The sequence below is a fragment of the Cibotium barometz genome, chromosome 9, assembly GCF_041138505.1.
Source record: "Cibotium barometz isolate CiBa-2024 chromosome 9, ASM4113850v1, whole genome shotgun sequence".
Classification (NCBI taxonomy): Eukaryota; Viridiplantae; Streptophyta; class Polypodiopsida; order Cyatheales; family Cibotiaceae; genus Cibotium; species Cibotium barometz.
Window position 1 is genome coordinate 13,768,082 of NC_141054.1, and position 22,654 is coordinate 13,790,735.

Here is a 22,654-nt window from a genome sequence, read left to right on the forward strand (position 1 = left end):
CTTCTTGACATTTACATTTTTACCATGTCAGTGGTACCTTGGAGATATTATTTATTGAGAGAATGAAGTATGTAGTCCTTCACACTTCAATTGGGAAACTAATACACGTACATACCAGCTACACAGGACCTTTGGACGATGTACTTAGTAAAGAAGTCTACATGTTCTTAGAAAAGCTAAAGTCATTGTACTGAAACTAGGTTTACTTTCTATCCCACGCACAACAAAACTGAGAGAAATTTGGCCAGGACTGATGTTAATCATAATCTATAACCCATACTTAGGAATATATTAGCAAGGCTACATCATATACTTGTAAAATAACTGCATCTCTTGTTGACATTTGTATTGCCTCCTACACCAAAAAACCTCTAGCTACGAATCCTTGTGCCTATCTTGCTGATGATTCAAGTACAAAAATATGCAAAAGACTTGGTGGGTACAATACCTTATGGGTCTCCCATGCACAATTGCCGACGACTCATGCATTGTGTGCTGCTGCCTACTACCATCGAAAACCAAATACATGATGAAGTTATAGCAAGGTAATTCAAATATACTGATGACATCCCCAAAAATGTGCAAGTAAGTACTCCAGTCCATCTCTATTTTTGTCCCTTAGTCCCACATAGAACTCACCTTCTGCAAACAAAAACTTCCCATATTACATGCTCATGTCTATTAAGGTAAAAGGAGAATAGGGTACATGTCCATATGATAACGCAAGGGACACAATGCCTTCCGGCAGCAAAGCAAGATGTCAATTGAAAATCTGGTAGGAGCGTGGAATGTGAGATGACTGAATACTCCCGTCAATGATGGCGTTTGTGTAAATTCAGTTAACTTGACTTGATGCAGGCTACATGATCCTGTGCTCAAGAAAACTCTTCATAGACCAGCTGTTTTCAACCATTCATAATCTCTGAGCCATGTGATCACCTGCTTGAGCCAGCCACCACAACAACTCAATGGAGGGCACACCTGCCTATGCTTGGAACACCTCTTTTTTGACTACCCATGAGCAGCGGGTCCTCCCCCCACTCCCTTACGATGTCCCTCCGGCCCAAGGTAGGGAGAATTGGACCCAAGACATCTACTTGAGACTTCAACAAACACTACACTGCGCGTAGCAACAGGGAACTATACTTGGAACACCCTACTTATCTTGCTTATTTTCACTCTGCAAATAGGGCAGGAGCCCGTCTCACCATTCCTTATCCTGCATTCCATCATAACCTCTCATTAGACTTGTCACTTGGCAAGCGACTCATATAATTTTTAGTAAGCACAGTTGTGTAAGGCCTTGCTTTACAACATACCGTTTTGCACATGCCAAGCATGTGGCGAAGTGTCCGCATGGGATAAAGAACACAGTCTTCGGAGCGTCGAGGCATATCACACACAGCTGTGAGTTACACCCATTGTCATTCAAGGAATTGACTGCATCCTCATCATCAAAGTCAGCGTCAGAAACGGCATCCATGTCATCAGCTTTCGGAGATAGTAGAGGATTCCGTATGTCTTCATCCGGAGTAGGCATCTGCTCTTGCTCTTGCTCTTGCTCTTGCTCACTTCGATCAAATCTGCCCACAAGCTTAAGGAACGCCGCAACCAGTAAGAGAATGGCAGCTGCAAGGAATGTGCATTGTTGTTTGAGCACAAACACGATGTTTTTCTTTCTTAATCTTAAAATTATCTGAGACACTTGTTTTTTTTAGTAAATAGGTTTTTCTGTAGTCGCAAGGTTTGGTACCCACTCAAAAGCGGCTTGGTCCTCCGCCCCCAACTTCCAAGGCTCGGCGTGGTCTTCCCCCCCAAGGCTTAACAACTGGTGGTCCCACAAGGAACCACAATGTCAAAGACCCACAATCAACGGGCCACTCAGAGGCGGCTTGGCCTCCCCGCCGGAAGGCTTTACAACAATGGTCCCACAGAAGGATTTACAACTCGTGGTTTCACAAGGAACCACAATATCAAGAGGGGTCCCTGCAGTGACTTGACTGCTCAGAGGCGGCCTGGTCTTCCCACCCGAAGGGATTACAAACTCGCGGTCCCACAAGGAACCAGGGGGGCCTGCAGGGATTTGAACTCGTCTCGGGACCTCCCCTCCCAAAATTACAAGCCCTCACCAACTGGGCTGTACACCCATTGGCAAGATTTCATCTGACTTTTCCTCCAAAAAAAAGAGCAATATTGCCCTTACCTAATACGGTGTAAAATGAGATCCAGCGGACTCCATACGATAGCTCCAATTGCCAGCTCAATGTACTGTTCTGCAAGAGAACATGCAGCAAAACAAAGCTTCAATCTCATGCACGACAGATGGTGGTAAAGATAAGCAATAAAAAGAGTATTTTTCATGACTGAACATGCATTTCAAGCCAAATGTGAGTTCTGCAGAAGTGGTTTATTTTTAAATAACAATAATAATAAAGCATGCACATGGATTACTTGAACAAAAAATAGAAATATGCATGCACATGGAACACATCATTGGATCCCAATGTCCAAGAATCCCCCTTAGTCCTGAGGAAAGAACATCGGCTGCATCAGAGACAAACCTCCGATACAGGTGTGGTTAGCAAAGCATATCGTTTTCCAACCAGTGGAAGCTGAACTTTACAGCTTTTTTTCCCCAAGGAGCATTTGGTGTCAGCAGATTCAGTGCTGTACATTGTCGCATTAACCTCTACCTGTAGTTCAATCTGCAAGATAAGCACATGAATAAGCATACCCTTTGCACATATAAACACCCTATAAAGGGCTTTTCCCACACCCAAGTTGAAAATTCATTAAACGCAGAAGATATCCATGCATTCTCATGCATGGATATCTCATGAAAATTCATTAAACGCAGAAGATATCCATGCATTCTCATGCACTTTTGTTCATGCCATGCTGATCATAATGGCCAAGTTTTAGAGAGAAATCCTAACTGTGCCAATTTTTGCACAGGGAAAACTTGATCAATTTTCGTTTAATGCAAAAGGCCAAGTTAATTGTGCCCATGGGAAGGAGGTGCTTTAACACAGCTAAGGACCCCTTAAGATGCACTTACAGCTACAGGCTGCTGATTCAGATTGCCAACAGCAACATAATAGTCTCCATCTCGCTTGACCTCATACTCCAAGCCTTCAACCTGGCCTGCATGTTAAACCAATTGGAAAGTCCATTGAACTGTAGAATTTGCCCACCTAGTGTCAAGGTAGTTAAGTAGATTTGCAGCATGTGCAGTCTCAGCACTACCCTTCCCATGTTACATTGCTAACTCAAAATTGTAATCCAATGATGCAAAACCTTTCCACTAGATCCACCATAGAAACTCACCATGCACATCTCTCCATACTGCCGCTGCATGAGGATTTGTGGGGTCCTGAATCCAATGTTTTAGACCATTGTACCCTGTAGAAATCAAAGACCCATTCTTAAAACAAATAAATAAATCAAAGACCCACTTCACTGCACGACATCAAGGGTAGTCTGCATGTCTTTGAACATTGGGATTCAGACAATAAAAGCAAGAAAATTGACGCCTGTCTGCTACCTTCGGATACAGTCAGCAGAACACCGTAGAAGCCCCTTGATCTAATGAAGCAGGTTACACGAAGCTTTGAGCCTTGGTTAAGCCACACGGAAAAATCCTGCTTAGAAGACAAAGATAAAAGCATTCTCAACAATGAAAGTTTCTGCTACCTGACCCTCTGGTAGTATTGGCAAAAGTACTCGCTTGCTTGATTACACACGCTCAACTGACTTCAAATCCCATAGTTGATAAGAGAATAATGACCTGATGGTATCCTGCTTCCAGGAGTACCGTGTGATTCTCGTTCCATAAAGACCTTGAGCCAATAACTGGTCGAACAGAAAAGCTATGCAGTGCTGGACCTTTTTGATGGGCTCCACTAACCTGAAGATATTGTGAAACAACTAAATGAACAGCATACATACTCAAAGCACTGCCTAAAAGTAAGAATCTGAGAGTAAAGATTAAGAAAGGCTGCAATAGGCTTGCCATTACACAAACATATACCCCCACTGCTTTTGTCACATGCATCAGCTCCTGACACCATCAAATCTAGGTTATTGGAGTGACTCCATGGCACTGTAAGCCCTATTGATAAAGAGTGAGAGGTCATGAGTGTTGTGAGATGGGGCATGGAAAGGGATTAGATAAGGTAGTACAAAGCTTGAATCGTACCAAGAGCGATGTCACCGGACGCATGACAGCCAACATCCAACCAGCCTATGATTTTAAAATAAAATGTTGTCAACGCTTTTGATCCCTCTTTGAATAGACATGTAACACACGGAAGCTCTGGGAGTCTTCTTTCAGCCCTAAACACTCTCGGAAACCATCTGATGCAAAATGCAGATATAGAGAGAGAGTAGAGAGAGAGAGAGAGATGTGCTGGAAATTCAGTATATTGCTATAGTACAAAAAGGTACTCTTACACACAGCCCTAGGCTGCCTGGAATAAAAGGTGAATAACACCCAAAACTGTCCCCCTATGGGACTCCTACTGATCCAAACCCCTAGAGGGTTGAATGAATACAATATGGGCACACTTTGCCTTTTATAGTATTCTTGAGCAATGTAGAAGCTGGCCGACTGCTGTCGGACCAGCCGACTGGGCCTGAAGCACACATATTGCTGGTCGGGCTGCGCTTCTCCATGGATTGAGGTGCTTGTTGCAGCCGACCTGATCTGGTATAGCCAACGATGCCCTCCCTTCTGCCGACAACTCCTTCCAGGTCTTCTTCAAGCTTTGCTTCATGTCCAACCTTCTGCTCCTTGTGCCCCAACTCTGGTTCTCTTTTTTTGGTTGCCTTCCTCTGGATTAGCCCTGAGAAGGTACATGGCATTGATCATGCACATGACATCCCCCTCTGCTAAACTTGATGACGGGATTCCAACCTGCTCTTGGATGACTATCATCATCCCAAATCTTTTCCCGAAGTCCCTCTGTCATCCATCCATCCCTGACAACCCTTTTCTTTGAAGGCCCACCCTGTTCTCCAAACCACTCTGTCTCAGACTAAGATCTATGCATCTGTTCCATCTAGTCCACAATCCTTTCCTGCCTTGACTCTGAACACCGTCTTGGTCTTCATTCCTGAGAAATGAGTCTGGCACTCTCACATCACTCTTGGAGGATAAACCTCCCTTGGGACTGTTGCCCGAGAACCTATCTGGCTCATAGGACTGCCATACCCTTTGGCTTTGTGGAACACCACCAACAAACCTCCTGGGAGTTCTTCCCGCTTCTGTGTTCCTTGCCTTGGGCTTCGTATCCGTGTATTTTCCTGTACCTTGGACCTGTACACCATCATCTGGGACTGAATCAGTGTTTAGCTTTGCTGAGCCTGATGCTCTAATACCAATGTAACACGCGGAAGCTCTGGGAGTCTTCGTTCAGCCCTAACCACTCTTGGAGACCATCTGATGCAAAACGCAGATATATAGAGAGAGAGAGAGAGAGATGTGCTGGAAATTCAGTATATTGCTATAGTACAAAAAGGTACTCTTACACACAGCCCTAGGCTGCCTGGAATAAAAGGTGAATAACACCCAAAACTGTCCCCCTATGGGACTCCTACTGATCCAGACCCCTAGAGGGTTGAATGAATACAATATGGACACACTTTGCCTTTTATAGTATTCTTGAGCAATGTAGAAGCTGGCCGACTGCTGTCGGACCAGCCGACTGGGCCTAAAGCACACATATTGCTGGTCGGGCTGCGCTTCTCCATGGATTGAGGTGCCTGTTGCAGCCGACCTGATCTGGTATAGCCAACGATGCCCTCCCTGCAGCCGACAACTCCTTCTGGGTCTTCTTCAAGCTTTGCTTCATGTCCAACCTTCTGCTCCTTGTGCCCCAACTCTGGTTCTCTTTTTCTGGTTGCCTTCCTCTGGATTAGCCCTGAGAAGGTACATGGCATTGATCATGCACATGACAAGACACTCCTGTCTGGCCAGTATGATATAGATGCTACTTTTGGCAGCGCTTTCCCATAATGCTGGGCACCTCTGGTAAATACAAGCTTGCATCTCTGATGAGCTTTTTCTTGCACATAGCTGGTAGGCATTTTTTGTAAGATTAAAAGCACTCTTTATTGATTTAAAAATTATTATCTGCTGGTCTCTTGTACACGCGATATATATAGAGAGGAAGTGAAGAAAAAGCAGCTCATACACTCCTTGCTCTCCAATTGTAATGCAATCCTTCTTCCAGCTGTACAGATACTTATAGGTGCATCTGTGGACTATATCACAGGGTTGTGTGGGTGAGTTGTATCGATGGGCAGTACTACAAGGCATTGTGGACGGAGTGTGTGTGGCACAGCGACCATACAGAAGTGGCCTGTGCAGGCAGCTGTGCTGCTGCAGTACAGATAGCAATAGAAGGGGTTGTATTGACTGATTTGAATGAGTAGCTATATGAGAAGATTGTGTGAATGACCTGAGAGAGTTCCCAACACAATGGCTGAAGTCAACTTGGAGCTCAGGAAGCCACATTCTCAGCTTCTCAAAAGATGAGAGGTAGCAGTCAAAGAGTGCCCACCTACATGGCTCACAGAGACACTTTGAGAGACATGTGGAGAAAAGAGTTGAAAAGTCTGCTTCTGTGTAGCCTTTCTCTTCAAGCAACTAAACAAGAGACTCGTCCTTTGTATACTACCGCAGAGGAATCTCAACATGAGGTGGCATAAAGGATGCCAATGCATGTGACAAGAAGTGCACTAGTTAGGAGTGTTTTTTCATAAGACCTCGCAGCTCTTGTGCTTGAAGTATTACACAAATCAGACTTTGGAGGAACTAAGGAATTCAGCCAAGCTAGCCGAAAATCTTCATGGCACTGCACTATGGTGAAAGGTCAACTTGAATGCTCAAAAGTGAAGAGGCACCATTTCTTCCATGTCTGGCCAAGTGGCTGAAAATAGGCAAAAGTCTGGGCAGCCACCATAGAGGAAGCGCCCAGGGAATATTCAATAAATCATCTGAAGGGAGCAAAACAGAGAAGCAGAGGGGAAAAAGCAATGCATACCAGGACTGTCCACCAACATCCAGAAGCTGTTAGGGCCATCTCTCAAGATGCAAACCCGTACCCTACATCTTGGTCTCAAAGCTCTCACGTGATGAAGAAGATGAAGCACTCTCAAAAAAGGCAAGAAACCCTAGCATGGCATAGAATGTTTAATCAACCAACCATTTATATACCACTGACCTCCAGGCATCCCAGTGTGAACCTGACCAGGCACACCATACTCATACACCCCGTGTCCTTCTAGTCCTCCGTGCTACAAATCACAGAGTCCTTAGCAATGACAATGGTCAATATGGAGGAGTGTTCACACTTATGCTAAGTGGTGGTATGTCATCCTGCGCAGCCACGGATTTTACACTTTCCAGCACTCCGGTTATTGGGGCCGTAACATTCTCACCCCATTGTAGAAATCATTGTCCCCCATAACAAACTCCAGAATATTTCCAAAATTGATATTCCGTTCTCCAAGTTGCATCTCACAAGGGATGTCCTTTCCATTTTACAGGGAACTCACGAAAAGTCCAATTTCACAATCAACTTATTCACAGAGAAGACCATCACATTGAGCCCCATTTAGTATGGGGCACCTATGTGCACTTCGCTAGATGGTGGCACAAGTTCTCTCTAGGCATTGACCCACTAGCAGGCGCAACTAGCTTCCCAGTTACGGTTTGTTTCCCAGACCTTCCCAAGAAATATTTCGAGCTCCTCTTGGTGATTGGGCGCTCTATCAGCCACGTTCACCTCCTTGCAAAACCTTCCGGCTCAATTTATCTCTAGCGCTCTAATAGTAACCTTTGATGCTCCAATATTAGAGTCGCCCTAAGACGCAGCAGCAACAGTTACTTGGGCAGAAGGACTAGCGCTCGTAGCCTCACCACAACAGCTTGCATTCCCCAGCTCAATGGTTCTCACTTCCTGCAACGGATCGAATTCTCCAGTGATAAAAGCTAGTACAGGTTGTCGTAGGAACCATTAACTCAAGCTGTGCTAGGTGAGTTGTGCTTTCTTTGCTTTGCCTATCTTTGTGGGAGCGCTAGCTATGTGTCTGCCACTCCTGCTCCATGTTTGTCCGTTGATCTTGCGCGTGCTGGGGAGAGGCGCCACCCCACACATGAGGAGCAAGGAGGTGGTTTGAAGGCAGGGGATAGTTGATAGGACTCTGGAATAAACCAAATCGACATGATGGGAAAGAGAGTGCCATGTGGCCCATTGAGCGGCATACGAAGGAATGCCTAGGGAAGTTCGAGAACTATTGCAGGAGGTGAGAACCATTGATCTGGGAGATGCAAACTATTTTGGTGAGGCTATGAGTACTCAAGAGGTAGGAAGTCTTGGTGCCCAAATAATGCTTTTCCGCCTTGCCGATAGAGTGCCCAATCGGAGAACTATCCATTGCAAGAGGTGGTGAGACCATTGATCTGGGGAATGCAAGCTATTTTGGTGAGGCTACGAGTACTCGAGAGGTATGCAGTCTTGCTGCCCGAGTAATGATCCCCTGCCTTGCCGATAGAGTGCCCAATCACCAGGAGGAGCTGGATGTATTTCTTGGGAATTCATGGGAAACAAACCGTATCTAGAAAGCTATTTGCGCCGCTAGTGGGTCAATGCCTAGAGAAACACAGTACCACCATCTAGCAAAGTACACATAGGTGTGGCTCAACGTTGTGGTTTTCTCCGTGAATAAGGTGATTGTGAAATCGGACTTTTTGCGAGCTCCTGTTAAAATGACATTGAGGATGACGATTTCCAAAAGGGGCTGAGAAAGTTAGGACCCCAATAACTGGAGCGTTGTAAAGCATGAAATCTGTGTGGCAGCTTAGGATTGCATATCACCACTTTGCATGTGAAGTGTGAAGGCTCCTCTTGTCATGTGCACGATGTGTATCTACCGTGTGCTACGCGCACACAAGACTAGCTTCGAGGTTTGGGGAAGCTTGGAGCTAGGCAAGCTGATTGGCGAGCTGAGTTAGGGATAGACTAACGGGCGAGCACCCAAGCATAGACGGGCGAGCCCAAGTGTGGACGCCCGATGACCGGCCAAGAGCCTATAAAAGGGTGGCCAAGGTTAGTCATTAGTGATATAGAGTCTCGCGTGACTTTGTGAGAGCTCTATGGTCAGGAGCCTGGATCTAGTGTGCAGACGTGCACCTGCTTCATGCAACCAAGGCCAGCAGCAGTCTCGAGGCCCACGAGGGTAGCTTCGTGGCGGTATGGGACGTCACGAGGTAGAGATTGGTCGGTACATCCATCTAGTTAGCTCAGCTCGTGGCTCGATGGGGACAACCAAGTCTTGTGGGCTTGCCCACGGCTGTCGAGGTTGGGAGGTTAGTCAGGCTTGCACCCCCGTCATGTTTGTTTCGTTTGTTTGTAGGTTTCGAGTCTTGTACCAGGAGCGTTTTACGAGGAGATCCTATCGGGATTTGACAGTGGTATCAAAGCAAGCCTCGTGAACGAGCAAGTCCGTAGGTAGAGAAAAAGAGGTCGAAGGAAAGGTATGAGTTCGAGACGCTTGCTGTTTTTTCTGTCATACTGCTGTTTTTCAGATTCAGTATGTTCATGTTGCTTTTTCATCGTAGGAGCCCGTGATGATGGAGATTGTGGTCTAGTAGGGTTGATTTGCTTAGCAAGAAGAACGGTTGTATGTTTGCAACTGTTTGAACAGTTTGGAGAGAGAAAAGAAGAAAAATCATGTCGGCTGTTTGTGAGAGAGAGAAAGAGAGAGAGAGAGAGAAGTGACGCCTGGTGTGTTTCGCAGCCCTGAAGCTTGTATACGTAGCCAAGGCAGGTGGAACTGCAATCGTTGGCGGCTGGTATACACAGGTAGGCAGGCGGGCCAGTGCACGTAGGCAAGTACATGTACTCACTGGCGGCCAGGTAGGTTTGTAGTCGCTGGCGGGTGGTACACAAGCAGGCAGGCTGGTACTCGCAACCAAGCGGTACACGCCTCCAGTCGGGCGACTACGCACGCAGGCGACAGTCGATTGCAAGCGGTTACACACGCATAGGCGGCAGGCAAGCAGGTGGCGCTAAAATTACCGTAGAGAAAACGCAAAAAAAGCACACGATGGGTGGCGGGTTTTTTTTAGCTTTTGCTATAAAAAAAAACAAATAAACAAACAAACAAACCCCCATGCGATGCTTGTTTTGAACCTTAAAAGAGGGGTTTTAAAAATTCATTGCTTTCCAAGTGTTTTTTTTAAAGAAAAGCAGAATATATATATATATATATATATATAAACACAAAAGCAATGCATAAACACACATGCTTTTCGGAAGGTTTATAAAATATCCCTCTAGAGGGCTTCGTGCCACACATCTCTCGAGTTCTAAAGCTCTCAAGCTCTCTAGCACTCTCCTTGTGCAAGATAAATATTTTCTCTCCTCTAGCCCTCTTCAAGATGTCGACCCAAGAATCCGAGTTGGAGCCCCTTATCAAACGTTAAGATGACCTGCCGGCTACGGAAGACAACGATGCCGATCTTTTCAACGATTATGTGTCAAAATCCGATTTCCAAGAGTTTAAAGTTGCTCTCGAAGCTTCTTCCTCGAAACGTCAAACACAAATCGCCGCGCAGATGCAGGCTTTACAAAACTCCATCTCTTTATTGACCACTGCCCTATCTACTCTTTCGGGTATGGATACCTTGGCATCTGCTTTAGGCCCCGATATTACTTCGAAACAGTTCGGGGCGAGCAAAAGCAACGTACCAAGGAGATAGTGGACACTTGGCTACATAAGTGGCAAGTCCATTTTCAGTTCCATCCATATGACGATGGGAAAAAGATCCAATTAGCAGCATGTTTCCTCTCAGGCGAAGCTTTCCTTTAGTGGAAGGAACTCAACGCTAAACCAACGACTTGGGCACAATTCGAAGACGTCTTCAAGAAAGAATTCCTCAAGAAAGAGGATGACTATGATGTTGTTGCCCGGTTTACTACTTTGACCATGACCTCGTAGAACCTCACTTATGAGGTCTATCTCTAGAAATTTAGAGACTTGCAGATGAAAGCTACGAAGATGGATCCCACAACTCTTTTGGGGTTCTTCGTAGCCGGTTTACCCGACTCCTACCGTTTACAGGTTAAAAACAACAAATGCAAAACTTTGGACGAGGCCATTCATTCCGCTCGTATCTATGATGATACAATGGTCTCTTCCAAGTCTAAACCCGTTACCGAGCAGGGGAACAAGCACAAAAGGAAGTTCTCCGCACCAATGACTAGCACGACTGAAGGAAAGTCTTCAGACCAACCTTTGAAGAATTCAACTTCGATACCAGCGAAGAAGAAACGTCTTCTTAAGGCTTTGAAGCTCAAGAAGGAGGAACGTTGCTTCATCTGCGAAGAAAAAGGACATTTGCGTAACGAGTGTCCGAAGCAAAAGGATGCAAAGACCAACACAGGACCCAAGCCAAAGGCAGCTAACCAGTTGTCTTTGACAAGTATGTCAGTTACTGTACTTTCTCGCCCTAGTACATGTTCTGATTGTCTGTGCAACTCTTAAGTTTTTGGCTTGCATGATCTTCTCCGAGTTTATGGAGAAGTGAATGGCCGTAGAATCCACATTCTTCTAGACCCTGGCAGCTCACACAACTTTGTTAATTACAAACTTGTGCAGAAATTGGGTCTGGACACAACACCTAGCGATCATACCTATGAGGTACGCCTACCTGCGGGTCGGCAAGTATGGGATCGAAAGATGGAGACGCTACCAATCCGGATTCAGAACTACAAAGATACTCTGGAATGCTATATTATGCACCTAGAACATGTAGACTTGTTATTAGGGATTGAGTGGTTTAAGACTCTTCAAGTCCAGATAGATTGGTCTAGTCATATTTTTTCTTTTGAACATAGGAACACCTAGTATAGTATCTTAGGTGATTGTATACATCCCTCTCAGGGACCTCTTGTAAATACAATTGATTTTGGTAATATAATGGATTTTTCTTTGTATTGTGTATTGATTCCACTTTCTTCATTTCTCATACCTTCTATGGATGTCAATGAATTAAGTGTATTTGAAAGCAAAGAATTACAGAAGATACTTGATTCGTTTCAAGATGTATTTCCTAAGGAACTGCCATCGGGTTTACCACCTGAAAGGACAGTAGATCATCGTATTGACATGATCCCTGGTGCTCACCCTATTAGTATTCCATCTTACAAGATGAGCCAAGCTGAGGAAGATGAGTTGGCTAAATAACTCGAAGATTATTTGAGGATGGGCCAGATTTGTCCAAGTAAATCACCTTGGGGTGCACCTGTGTTGCTTAGAAGAAAGAAAGACAACACTTGGAGAATGTGTAAAGATTACAAGCGATTGAACAAGTTGACAATTAAGAACCGATATCCTCTCCCTAGATCAGATGACCTGATTGACCGGTTAGCAAGAGCGAAATATTTCACGAAGATAGATTTACGTACTGGCTATCACTAGATACGTATTCATGAAAGACATGTCGAAAGAATTGCCTTTCGGACTAAGTATGGCCTTTACAAATTTCTCGTATTACCTTTTGGGTTAACCAATGCTCCAGCCACTTTTCAGCAGATGATGAACAACCTTTTTCGTAAACATTTGAAAAAATTTATGGTTGTGTTCTTGGATGATATTTTGATATATAGTCGTACTCTTGAGGATCACGTTAGACACCTAACGATTGTCTTAACTATTTTAAGACACAATCGACTATATGCTAAATTAAGTAAATGTGAGTTTTTCATGACAGACATCATTTACTTGAACCGCAAGATCACTAGAGATGGATTGAGCATTGCCTACGACCGAGTTCAAAAGGTTCTGACCTGGCCTATACCGCGAACAATGAAACAACTTCGTTCTTTTCTCGGTTTTGTTGTTTTTCTTCGGAAATCTGTGCGGGAGTATTCTCAGCTCGCACTACCGATGATCGACTTGTTGAAAGGTCATGGACTTAAGTCAAATCGGCCTATCATTTGGAATAATGATCTGGATATGGCCTTCAGACTTTTAAAAGATAAAGTCAAGGAAGCACCTATCTTAGCATTACTTGATCCTAGTCGGCCTTATATTCTTGAAACTGATGCCAGTGACTATGCCATCGAGGCTGCTCTATTTCAAGATGGTAGACCGGTTGCTTTTGAAAGTAAAAAGCTAGACGACACTCAATCTCGTTGGCCAACCCTTGAGAAGGAGCTTTATGCTGTGATTCATGCTCTCAAGGTTTGGAGACATTATTTCTATGGCTCCAAGTTTGTGGTATTGACTGATCATCAATCAATCAAGTATGCGTGATGCGGATGATTTGAGAGGAAGGAAAGCTCGTTGGGCGGAGCTAATGCAAGATTTTGATTTTGAGATCCGTTATCGGAAAGGATCCATGAATAGTGTTGCAGATGCGCTTAGTCGAATTAGAGAGATGAATACTTTGTCGTTCACCAAGATTTCTACTGACTTATTTCAGTCATTGAGAGATCTTTGCAAGACTGATAGTTATTTTGGTCCATTTTGGCAGAAGATCCAGGACGGGAGCTCAGTGATTGACCAAGACTCAATGACTGAGCAACCTACCATTCAGACTGCAAAAGGCCAATGGATGATTCGGAATGGTTTACTATTCCGTAATGACAAAATTTGTGTACCAGAGATCCCGGACATTAGGTCCAATATTCTTAAGAAGTGTTACGACGCCCCTTCTGCTGGACACCCTGGGATACACAGGGCATTATCGTTAGTGAAACACACACTTTTTATTGGCCAAAGATGAAAGGGTATGTAGAAGATTATGTTCTCAAGTGTCAAGTTTGTCAAGCAAATAAAGCTGAACGCTTTAGACAGGCTAGGTTGTTGCATCCTTTGCAAATCCCAGGTAATAAATGGGAAAGTATTTTCATGGATTTTATTACCGAATTGCCAAGAACACATCAAGGCCACGATTCTATTTGGGTTATGGTAGATCGTTTGACAAAAATGACTAGATTTTTACTGACCCGGAAGACCATTACAGCTAAGCAATTAGCAAGGCAGATTATCGAGCAATTGTTTAGACTGTACGGGTTACCGTAGAACATAGTCAGTGATAGGGACTCTAAGTTTATGAGTGATTTTTGAAAACTTGTTTTTGAGAAGTTGAAAATAACTTTGAATTTCAGTTCCTCGTATCATCCTCAATCTGATGGCCAGACTGAAAGAGTGAATCAGATCTTGGAGGATATGCTTCGAGCATATGTATCAAGGTTGATGTGTACGTACTGTACGTAATGTACGGTACATATTTGTACGTTGTTCCGTACAGATAAAATTTTTGTGTACGTAAAAATACGTACCATTGTAAAAAATATCAATCTATATGGCATTTCATATCAAAATAAACATAAAAAGATCCAAATACATTTTAAATTGTGAGAGAGACCTACAAGACAATCTAATAAGGTCTTTGCTAATACGCATTTGATTAGTAATCACAAAACCCTTGCCGCATGTTGTAAAACTTGTTACTTCAGAAATCAAACATCAGATACCAAAACCAGTTTTCAATCAGATGACAGAGATCAATCTTCAATCACCAATCACCACTCTTAGAAGTTAGCTCTATATAAACTGATGAATCAGTGTTTACACAACAAAAGTCTCGACTCTCATCCATGTCAAAAGGCTGCAAATGCATCAAAACAAACTGAATACAATGCACATACTACATAGCAAGCTGCAACACTACATCATAGAAATGTCCTCAAAAGGCCCATAAGGGCTAGTCCAGAGTCTAGACTCCACAATGAAACGTGATCTAAGAGTTAAAACTCCTCATCAGATGATAATGATGATGATGCACCAGAAGAGAGCAAGTCCCCATCTATCAAGACATTGCTCTCGTCGTCATACTGAGGCTCTGCCATCACGGGCACATGTGATGATGTGAAAGATGTATCATGAGATCCATGTGCTACATCATCATCTCCTGGCTCACTCTGAGTATGAATGAGAGTGACAGCCTCATTCGCCCGAGTCCGCTGCGTACGAACAGGCAGCTTCCCCCGACGAATGCTCCTCCGTCTAGCGCTCTCTGAATCTGCAACCTCCTCACGCAAAGATATCACCAAAGCCCGTGCGCGTGACCTTGTGACACGGCGATCGATGCTCTCCAACTCTCTATGAAGGAGTCGTATAATATCTGCCTGCTCGTCTCTGACACGCTGCTCCACGTCGCCCTCAGTAGAGGTTGGCACCATCTTCACACGGGTCGGATCTGCCTGTGGAAAAGCAAAATCCGACAAGTCAAAACCACAAGAAATGACTTATATTGAAATGTGTCAAAAGACGTACGACAGTTAAATATACCTGCTTGGGTGCCCCCAAAGCATGATAATCTCGCACGAGCTTCATGTTAGCTCGGCAATACACTAATCGCTCCAGCTGAGCGGTACTAAGTCGATTGCGGATCTTCGTGTGAACCAAGGAGTAGGCACTCCAATTGCGCTCACAAGCACCAGCAGAACAATCCTACGATCACGAATCACGATACGATTTCGGAGTCAAAACCCTTAATGAATCAAACTTTAAAGAAGGATGCAATTGTGAAAGAGTCAAGAGTACCTACGAGAGGATTCGGAGAGCAAGATGAGTCAGCTTTGGAAGACCTTGTCTTCCATAGCTCTGCCACCACGTGAGGAAATTTCGTCGCCTCCTCTCTCAAAACCACCGCTCTAGCAAAGGATGGTCCTAGATTGTTCATAAAACTCACCATCTCTGCATCAACCTCAAGTTGCTCATCCTCGTCGTACATTATGTTGATGTACTGGTCTTTCTGCGTGAGCAGAGTGCTCTCACTAAACAGCTCTGGCTTCTTGTAGAAGGGATGAAGCAATGCAGCCATCCCATGAATGAGACGGCTCATAAATGTCCATCGCCGCTCTACAATAGCCAGGATGTCACCACGGCTACAAATTGACAAGCCAACATTCCAACAGTCATTATATAATATAACTTTAAACATATTGTTGCAATGTGCATATTATTTAATATTAATATAATCAACCAAGAACAATATCCAAGTGTACACTCACTGAGACTCTGTCAATGTCGTACAGGTGGCAATATGGCGCTTCATCTCCATGAAGAGATGATAGACCAGTCCAAGAGTAGAGCCCTCCATATTTGTGATTCGGAGGAGGACATGGATAGGCTGCAATGCCACCGTCAAGCTCTGTACCTCTGTCCAAAAGGCCTCGTCAAGCACTTTCCGCTGAATGTATCTAGTGGCCTCTGTCTGTGCATGGTGCATAAACCTCCATTTCGGGTCCACCACAGTCTGTAGTAGTGGGTCCCGCAATCTAAAAAGCCTCTGCAAGACCAGGAACATATAAGAAAACCTGGTCTTCGAGGGTCGCACCATATCAAGTGCACTATGGCTCCTGAAGATAGCCAAAGCCTGATGTTTTTTTCGGAAAAATATAGTAATCTTCATGGCATCTGCAACATCACGTTGCACCCATGGCAACTTTCCAATATCCTCCATCAACAGGTCCAAGCAATGTGCAGCACAAGGAGTCCAAGCAATGCGAGGAAACTCTGCCTCAACCAATTCACCCATACGCTTGCAATTTGAAACATTGTCTGTCACCACTTGGACCACATTCTCTGGCCCAACATCCAAAATTGCATGTCTGATGTGGTGATAAATAAACTCAGCACTGATGGATTCTCCTGCCTTTCCTGCATCCACAGCCCGCAAGAAGTATGTGCCAAGACATGAGGACACCAAAATATTGATAATGTGTCGTCTACGCATATCACTCCAGCCATCAAATATGATGGTGCACCCAAAAGACTGCCATCCTGCCTTGACAGGTACCAATGCCTTGTCTATCAAGGCTTTCTGCTCTTCAAGCATCGTGGTACGCATTTTGTTATACTCCACCCCGGACCACGAGTTTGTGTGGCCAACCTCTGCTATGGCCCTCACCATTCTCTTTCATTGATCAGTCCTCAGTACATTGAAGGAGATGTTGCACTCCACAAGAGTGCAAGCAATCTCCATCTCAGCCACTTTTTGTCTCTCTTTCACCCACGAAAGAGATGACACACGTGAAGGCAAAGTACTCTGTCTCAACACATGTGCATCATCATCCTCATCACCCTCCTGCATGACACGGGCCCTCTTTCTGCCCCCTGTAGACTGGCTATCCTGTGTGGAAGAATCACCCATCTCCCCCACAAGCGCATCATGAAGTGCATCTTGAGTGTGTTGGCTGCCCCTTACCTTCTTTGAACCCTTTGCTGTTGATGAATTCTCAGCAATGAGCTTGTCTCTGATATCCTGCGACACCTGCTTGCACCCACCACAATTGCCGGTGGTGCCAACACATGTCAAGTGTATCACGACACGAGAAATTGTGCTCGTGAGCTCGAAGTTGCAATACTTGCACTGCCATCTACGCGTGCCAGAACCAGCTGGGGTCGGCGTATTAATAACACGGATGACATTGGTGTGCTCCTACCAGTAGGGGTTGCATGGCTTCGGCATATTGGATCCTGGAAGCTATGTGACACAAACAAAGAGAGAGAGAGAGAGCTTAGAGCATAGTACATACTCCAAAGAAAGAAAGAGAGAGAGAGAGAGAGGGAGAGCTTAGAGCATACTCCAAAGGAGGAAAGAGAGAGAGAGAGAGAGGGAGAGGGAGAGGGACCCCGGACTCGGAAGGGAGTGAGAGAGAGACGAGATTAATCATGTAGTACATTGGCCGCTCGCGGTTGAGAGAGAGAGAGAGAGAGAGAGAGAGAGAGAGAGAGAGAGAGTACAGTACGAGACAGAGATGCATCATGAGGGACCAAGGCCATGAGCGAGAGAGCGTGAGAATTACTTGGTTGCAATGTGCACAGTGTGCAGAGACGGAGCGAAACAGAGCACTGTAGGCGAAACAGGCGAAATTCCAAAATAAGGCCAAATTCACACGTTGAAGGTCAAAAAGGGGGGTTTTTTTAAAAAATAAACGTACGGATCGATTCGTACGCGTACGGATCCGTACAGTACGATCCGTACGGTACGGATCGATCCGTACGTGCGTACGGCTGCAACCTTGATATGTATCCAAAAGGCAGAGTTCATGGGAGGATTATCTTCCTATGTTAGAATTTGCATATAACAGTACTAAGCATACAAGTACAAGTTTTAGTCCTTTCATGCTTATGTATGGTTTTTAACCTAGATCACCTATTACAATGGGATTCTCAGGACTTCAGCATGATGCAGCACGTAATTTTTTGCAAGATATGCAAGAAATGTTACAAGTTGCGAAGGAATCTATTAGAAGTGCTCAAAGACCGAGACAGATTTTATTCTAATAGACATCGTTCACCCAGAGAGTTCTCTGAAGGAACGATGGTGTATTTGCGAGTTTCGAAAGACTCCGAGACTTTACGGACAGGTCGATCTCCGAAATTATCTCCTAGATACTGTGGACCATTTTGTATTACACGACGGATTGGTTCCGTTGCATATAAATTGGATTTGCCTTCTCATGTGAAAGTTCATCTTGTATTTCATGTCAGTAGACTTAAGGAAGTACAGGGTAGAACAGACCAGTTAGTTACTCCTCAAGAAATCATAGATGTCGAGGACATGACAATTGTTCCACACAAACCTGAAAAGATTCTTGGATTTCGTGAAAGAAGATTGCGTAATACGCTTATCACGGAATATAAGATCAAGTGGAAGAATCATGTTGAGAAGAACGCTACATGGGAGACATTGACTACTCTTCAGAGAGATTACCCTGGCTTTTTAGTGAGCTCTTAGAGGAAGGGGAGTATGTCATGTGCATAGTGTGTATCTACCATGTGCTACACGCACACAAGACTAGCTTCGAGGTTTGGGGAAGCTTGGAGCTAGGCAAGCTGATTGGCGAGCTGAGTTAGGGATAGACTAACGAGCGAGCACCCAAGTATGGACGAGCGAGCGCCCAAGTGTGGACGCCCGATGACTGGCCAAGAGCCTATAAAAGGGTGGCTAAGGTTAGTCATTAGTGATATAGAGTCTCGCGTGACTTTGTAAGAGCTCTATGGTCGAGAGCCTGGATCTAGTACAAACGTGCACTTGCTTCATGCAGCCGAGGCCGGCAACAGTCTCAAGGCCCGCGAGGGTAGCTTCGTGGCGGTATGGGACGTCACGAGGTAGAGATTGGTCGGTACGTCCATCTAGTTAGCTTAGCTCGTGGCTCGTTGGGGACAACCAAGTCTTGTGGGCTTGCCAACGGCTGTCGGTTGGGAGGTGAGTCAGGCCTGCACTCCCGTCATGTTTGTTTCGTTTGTTTGCAAGTTTCGAGTCTTGTACCAAGAGCGTTCTACGAGGAGATCCTATGGGGATTTGACACCTCTGTACTAACGAGGTTTTGGAGTGACCATTGTCATGCCTAGGGTTTAATGATTTGTAGCACAGAGGACTAGAAGGACACAAGACACTCCCGGCTAGCACTTCGCCTGCAAAGCAATGCTCTAGAGCATCCAACACTAAGGAAGGCAGATGAATATGGCGATTTGGCTACCCACGCATATATATGCACCAAAGCTCCTAGTTGGCCAATGGTACTGATTTGCAAAAGACTCACATTCCGTCCTGACCACATCAGTACAAAGACCTGCGAATGACCAACTTCCATCAGATCAAGCACTTTTAGTCTGTCCAATCATCCATGGAAAAACATGGCAAACCACTGAGTATCTTCCAGTAGCCCACGAGAAGAACACTCCAGATAATGGCTGAGCAAAACTCTGATATCCCAACTCCAACCACTAATGCATCGTCTTAGATGGAGCACAAGAAATGCTTGCACCGGCTCCAATGCACCCTTAAGGAAGAAAGCAGAACCAAGAACAGTACTCCTCAGAAACACTATCAAATCTGTATCCATCAGTATTGCTTAGCACCTGTATATCGAAACCACCTATGTCTTGAGGAACATACTCCAAGTAATAAATCCACTGATACACCGAAGTCAAACCCCGGTTGCTGTAGGGTTTCTTGCTCTGTTCACACATAACTTAGTGGTAGTTTAGATTTTAGCATACCTAGCTGGATTCAAAGACAAAAATCCAGCAACCCTTTGTCTTTGATTTCTCCACCCGGGTGGAAGCAATGGTTATCAACGCAAAAATTTTCCCAACATCAAAAGTAATGGAGCGAGTGTTTGAAGGACGATCTTCATTACAATCAATTGTGTCTAAAGAACATATGGTGCCAGTACCATTTGTGTCACAGAGTCTGGCAAAAGTGAAGAGTTAAACCCTCACGATTGTTATCAAACACTAGGTTATGTTAGCCACTAGGGCTGAGGTTTGTGTGAGTGGTGACGTGTCAAAGGTCCCGAAACTACTTTAGCTTCCTTCCAAAGACTTTCCTTTCTCCTTATTCCAGTTACAACTAACACTCAAAAAACCTTATCTATGTCTCCAGCTTAAGATTTTTTGCCCAAGCCCCACTCCATCATCATAAGCATCATCTGGAGGATCAACTCCATACGCGTATCTGATCAATGGCACTGGCAGCGTACAAAAGGTGGTGGGGAAGCAATGCCCAAAGGTGATCTGTTGCCACATCACCAGAGTGGGTCTTCTTCTTGCACTAAGAGGTTTAGTTTTCCGACTCATTTTTTTCCATGGAAGCATGCTTCAACCTGAATGCAAAACAAACTATATATTGACTGAAAGAAAATACACATGCAAATATGTGAAGACAGCTTCATCGGTACCATCCCAACTCCACTGCAGGGCAGCCGTGCATTGTCAGCCATAAGAATCTGATGACCTTATAAGTGTCATGGCTCAATGTGTAAATGATACCCACATCATTTAAGTGGGCAGACAATGTTGTTCAGTTGTGAAATCTATATATCCAGCCATGCAGCTCATTGGGAAAAGTTTCTTTCACTTCCAAAACATACTAGGACCTTGAACTAGTTACAGCATAGAATAGAATCAAACACGGATCAGAGCTAAAAAGAGGTCTATTTGATCACTCGTCAAGGTCTTAGGTACACAATTTACCTTGATATGTCTGACAAACAGTGAGTTGGCTTCAATGAGGCGTGAGTAATTGGGTCCAAGCACCATCGACTTTGCTCCATAACAGCCCATGGTTATGGCCAATGAAACTGAGAAGAACAACACAAAAGTATTACTTGCCTAAGAGATGCCCTCACAAATCAGCCGGGAAGCACAACCCATGTGCTAACTTTAGAAACTCATGCTACAAACTCTTAAAAGAGGGGCAACAAGGCTATGATTTAAATAGGTAGATGAAGTTTACTGGAAGATGAATTGGCATGGGTTGAACATAAGACATCAGTAATGACAGGGTGAAAAGGTGTTAACCTTGCAAAATACTATCAGGATAGCAGCTCATTCAGGGGAAAACAATTCATTGCAAGAGAATGAGCATGGTATGGAGCCAATTAAAATTGAACCCTTTTTTTTGTTTAGGGCAAGCACAAGCTGCACTATGGCAGCCCGGTGCACATGCACAAGAAGATTCTACCCTGTTAAACTCTCCCATATCACACAGCTGAAAAACGTCGTACATGAAACTATGCATTGTATGCACGGCATGCATGTGAAGACAGGAGAGGAGAGTAGGGGGTGAAGCAAAATAAATAAATTGAGAACAACCCTGAAAGGCCACATGAAAAGGAAAACATGCGAATCGTAAAAGAGACGAGGACACTCACCAAACAACCAAAACAAGACAGGGACGGCAAAGCAGGTCCAGTAATCCTCTTCAAGGAGGATCTCCTCTCTGTGAGCGCGTGATCCACTTGCAGGTCTCATGTTTGCTAGAAACAGAACCTATTGGAGAAGCCAGAATTGAGGAGAAAAACAGGTGGGTTTCCCCTTCCCTTCCACTGGGACGTTAATTCTTTTCAAAACCAAGCAACTACACGCCGGCCAGTTTGATGCATGACATGCGGAAAACGTCTCAAAAAGCAAACCTACTGTTGGAACTGAGGACCCATATGCTCAGAGATGCACAGAGGAGGACCCAGTTGCTGAAAAAGAGAACCCATAAGCTCCACAGCGCAAATTAACTGTTGGAAACGGAGACCAAAATGCTGGAAATGCAGACAGGAGAGGCGCCAGAGGCAGGTGAGCTCCAGTTATCGAGTGCATAACAGCCCTGGAGACAAGGAGGGTGATCTTTCCGTTCGTTGAAAAAGACGATGATGGGGGCTGTCCGGAATTCGGGAATTCAATGGAAGCGGCATCACGAGGAGTGCGTGGAGCTGCAGCCGCATTCAATTGCTCTCCCGCGTTCAGATTTAAACAAAGTCTCCATGCCATTTATATGTTTTGGTTTTTGATTCGTTTACAAGTCTCCATGCCATTTAATCCTGAATTTTTATTCCCCCTTGACTCCGCTGAAAATAAAATTTTAATAGATACCTCCTTTATAGCCCACTTTCTTTCTTCTTCTTTTTTTTGGAATCTTTTGTGCTCATGTGCGTGCGTGTGTGCTTTTTCATGCCGTCGTCAACAGCCAGCACATCTTGAACCCAGCACCTCCTGCATGGGACTTCAACACCTTACCACTAGGCTGTGTCTCCATTAGCAAATATAGCCCAGTTTCTATGCTAAG

The 22,654-nt window shown here is 44.6% G+C and overlaps 2 protein-coding genes across 4 annotated transcripts; both read right to left on the reverse strand.

Moving 5' to 3' along the window:
• Window positions 1-535: 535 nt before the first annotated feature.
• LOC147635275 (E3 ubiquitin-protein ligase APD2-like) lies at window positions 536-22,340 on the reverse strand. 3 transcript variants are annotated; one of them, XM_086802510.1, is made up of 11 exons: window positions 22,015-22,338; window positions 21,750-21,867; window positions 21,070-21,176; window positions 3,788-3,907; window positions 3,545-3,641; window positions 3,328-3,402; window positions 3,059-3,144; window positions 2,562-2,705; window positions 2,204-2,273; window positions 1,320-1,629; window positions 536-1,219 (listed from the first exon to the last, which is right to left on the reverse strand). In XM_086802510.1, the coding sequence occupies exons 2-11, from the start codon at window positions 21,847-21,849 to the stop codon at window positions 1,141-1,143; spliced, it is 1,188 nt and encodes a 395-aa protein (XP_086658636.1). In that variant the 5' UTR covers window positions 21,850-21,867; window positions 22,015-22,338; the 3' UTR covers window positions 536-1,140. The 3 variants fall into 3 exon arrangements, with proteins under 3 accessions (XP_086658636.1, XP_086658637.1, XP_086658638.1); XM_086802511.1 differs by lacking the exons at window positions 21,070-21,176; window positions 21,750-21,867; window positions 22,015-22,338 and adding an exon at window positions 4,199-4,310 and having other exon boundaries at window positions 3,788-4,111; XM_086802512.1 differs by lacking the exon at window positions 536-1,219 and having other exon boundaries at window positions 1,435-1,594; window positions 21,750-22,340.
• On the reverse strand, window positions 10,306-18,008 carry LOC147635276 (uncharacterized). The gene is made up of 4 exons (XM_086802509.1): window positions 16,095-18,008; window positions 15,629-15,968; window positions 15,370-15,531; window positions 10,306-15,281 (listed from the first exon to the last, which is right to left on the reverse strand). Exons 1-4 carry the CDS (start codon window positions 16,994-16,996, stop codon window positions 14,826-14,828), a joined length of 1,860 nt encoding a protein of 619 aa, XP_086658635.1. The 5' UTR covers window positions 16,997-18,008; the 3' UTR covers window positions 10,306-14,825.
• Window positions 22,341-22,654: the final 314 nt, after the last annotated feature.

What these genes read in the sequence shown, in the direction of transcription:
- LOC147635276 (XM_086802509.1), bottom strand. Translation starts at nt 16,996, where the DNA reads ATGGTGAGGGCCATAGCAGAGGTTGGCCACACAAACTCGTGGTCCGGG. An exon ending in ACGACATTGACAGAGTCTCA is followed by an intron (nt 15,969 to 16,094) that starts GTGAGTGTACAC and finishes GTCAATTTGTAG; the next exon opens with CCGTGGTGACATCCTGGCTA. An exon ending in CTTTGGGGGCACCCAAGCAG is followed by an intron (nt 15,282 to 15,369) that starts GTATATTTAACT and finishes GCTTTTCCACAG; the next exon opens with GCAGATCCGACCCGTGTGAA.
- LOC147635275 (XM_086802510.1), bottom strand. Translation starts at nt 21,849, where the DNA reads ATGAGACCTGCAAGTGGATCACGCGCTCACAGAGAGGAGATCCTCCTT. An exon ending in TGGAAGCAGGATACCATCAG is followed by an intron (nt 3,642 to 3,787) that starts GTCATTATTCTC and finishes TCTTCTAAGCAG; the next exon opens with GATTTTTCCGTGTGGCTTAA. An exon ending in TGCTTGGCATGTGCAAAACG is followed by an intron (nt 1,220 to 1,319) that starts GTATGTTGTAAA and finishes GATGGAATGCAG; the next exon opens with GATAAGGAATGGTGAGACGG.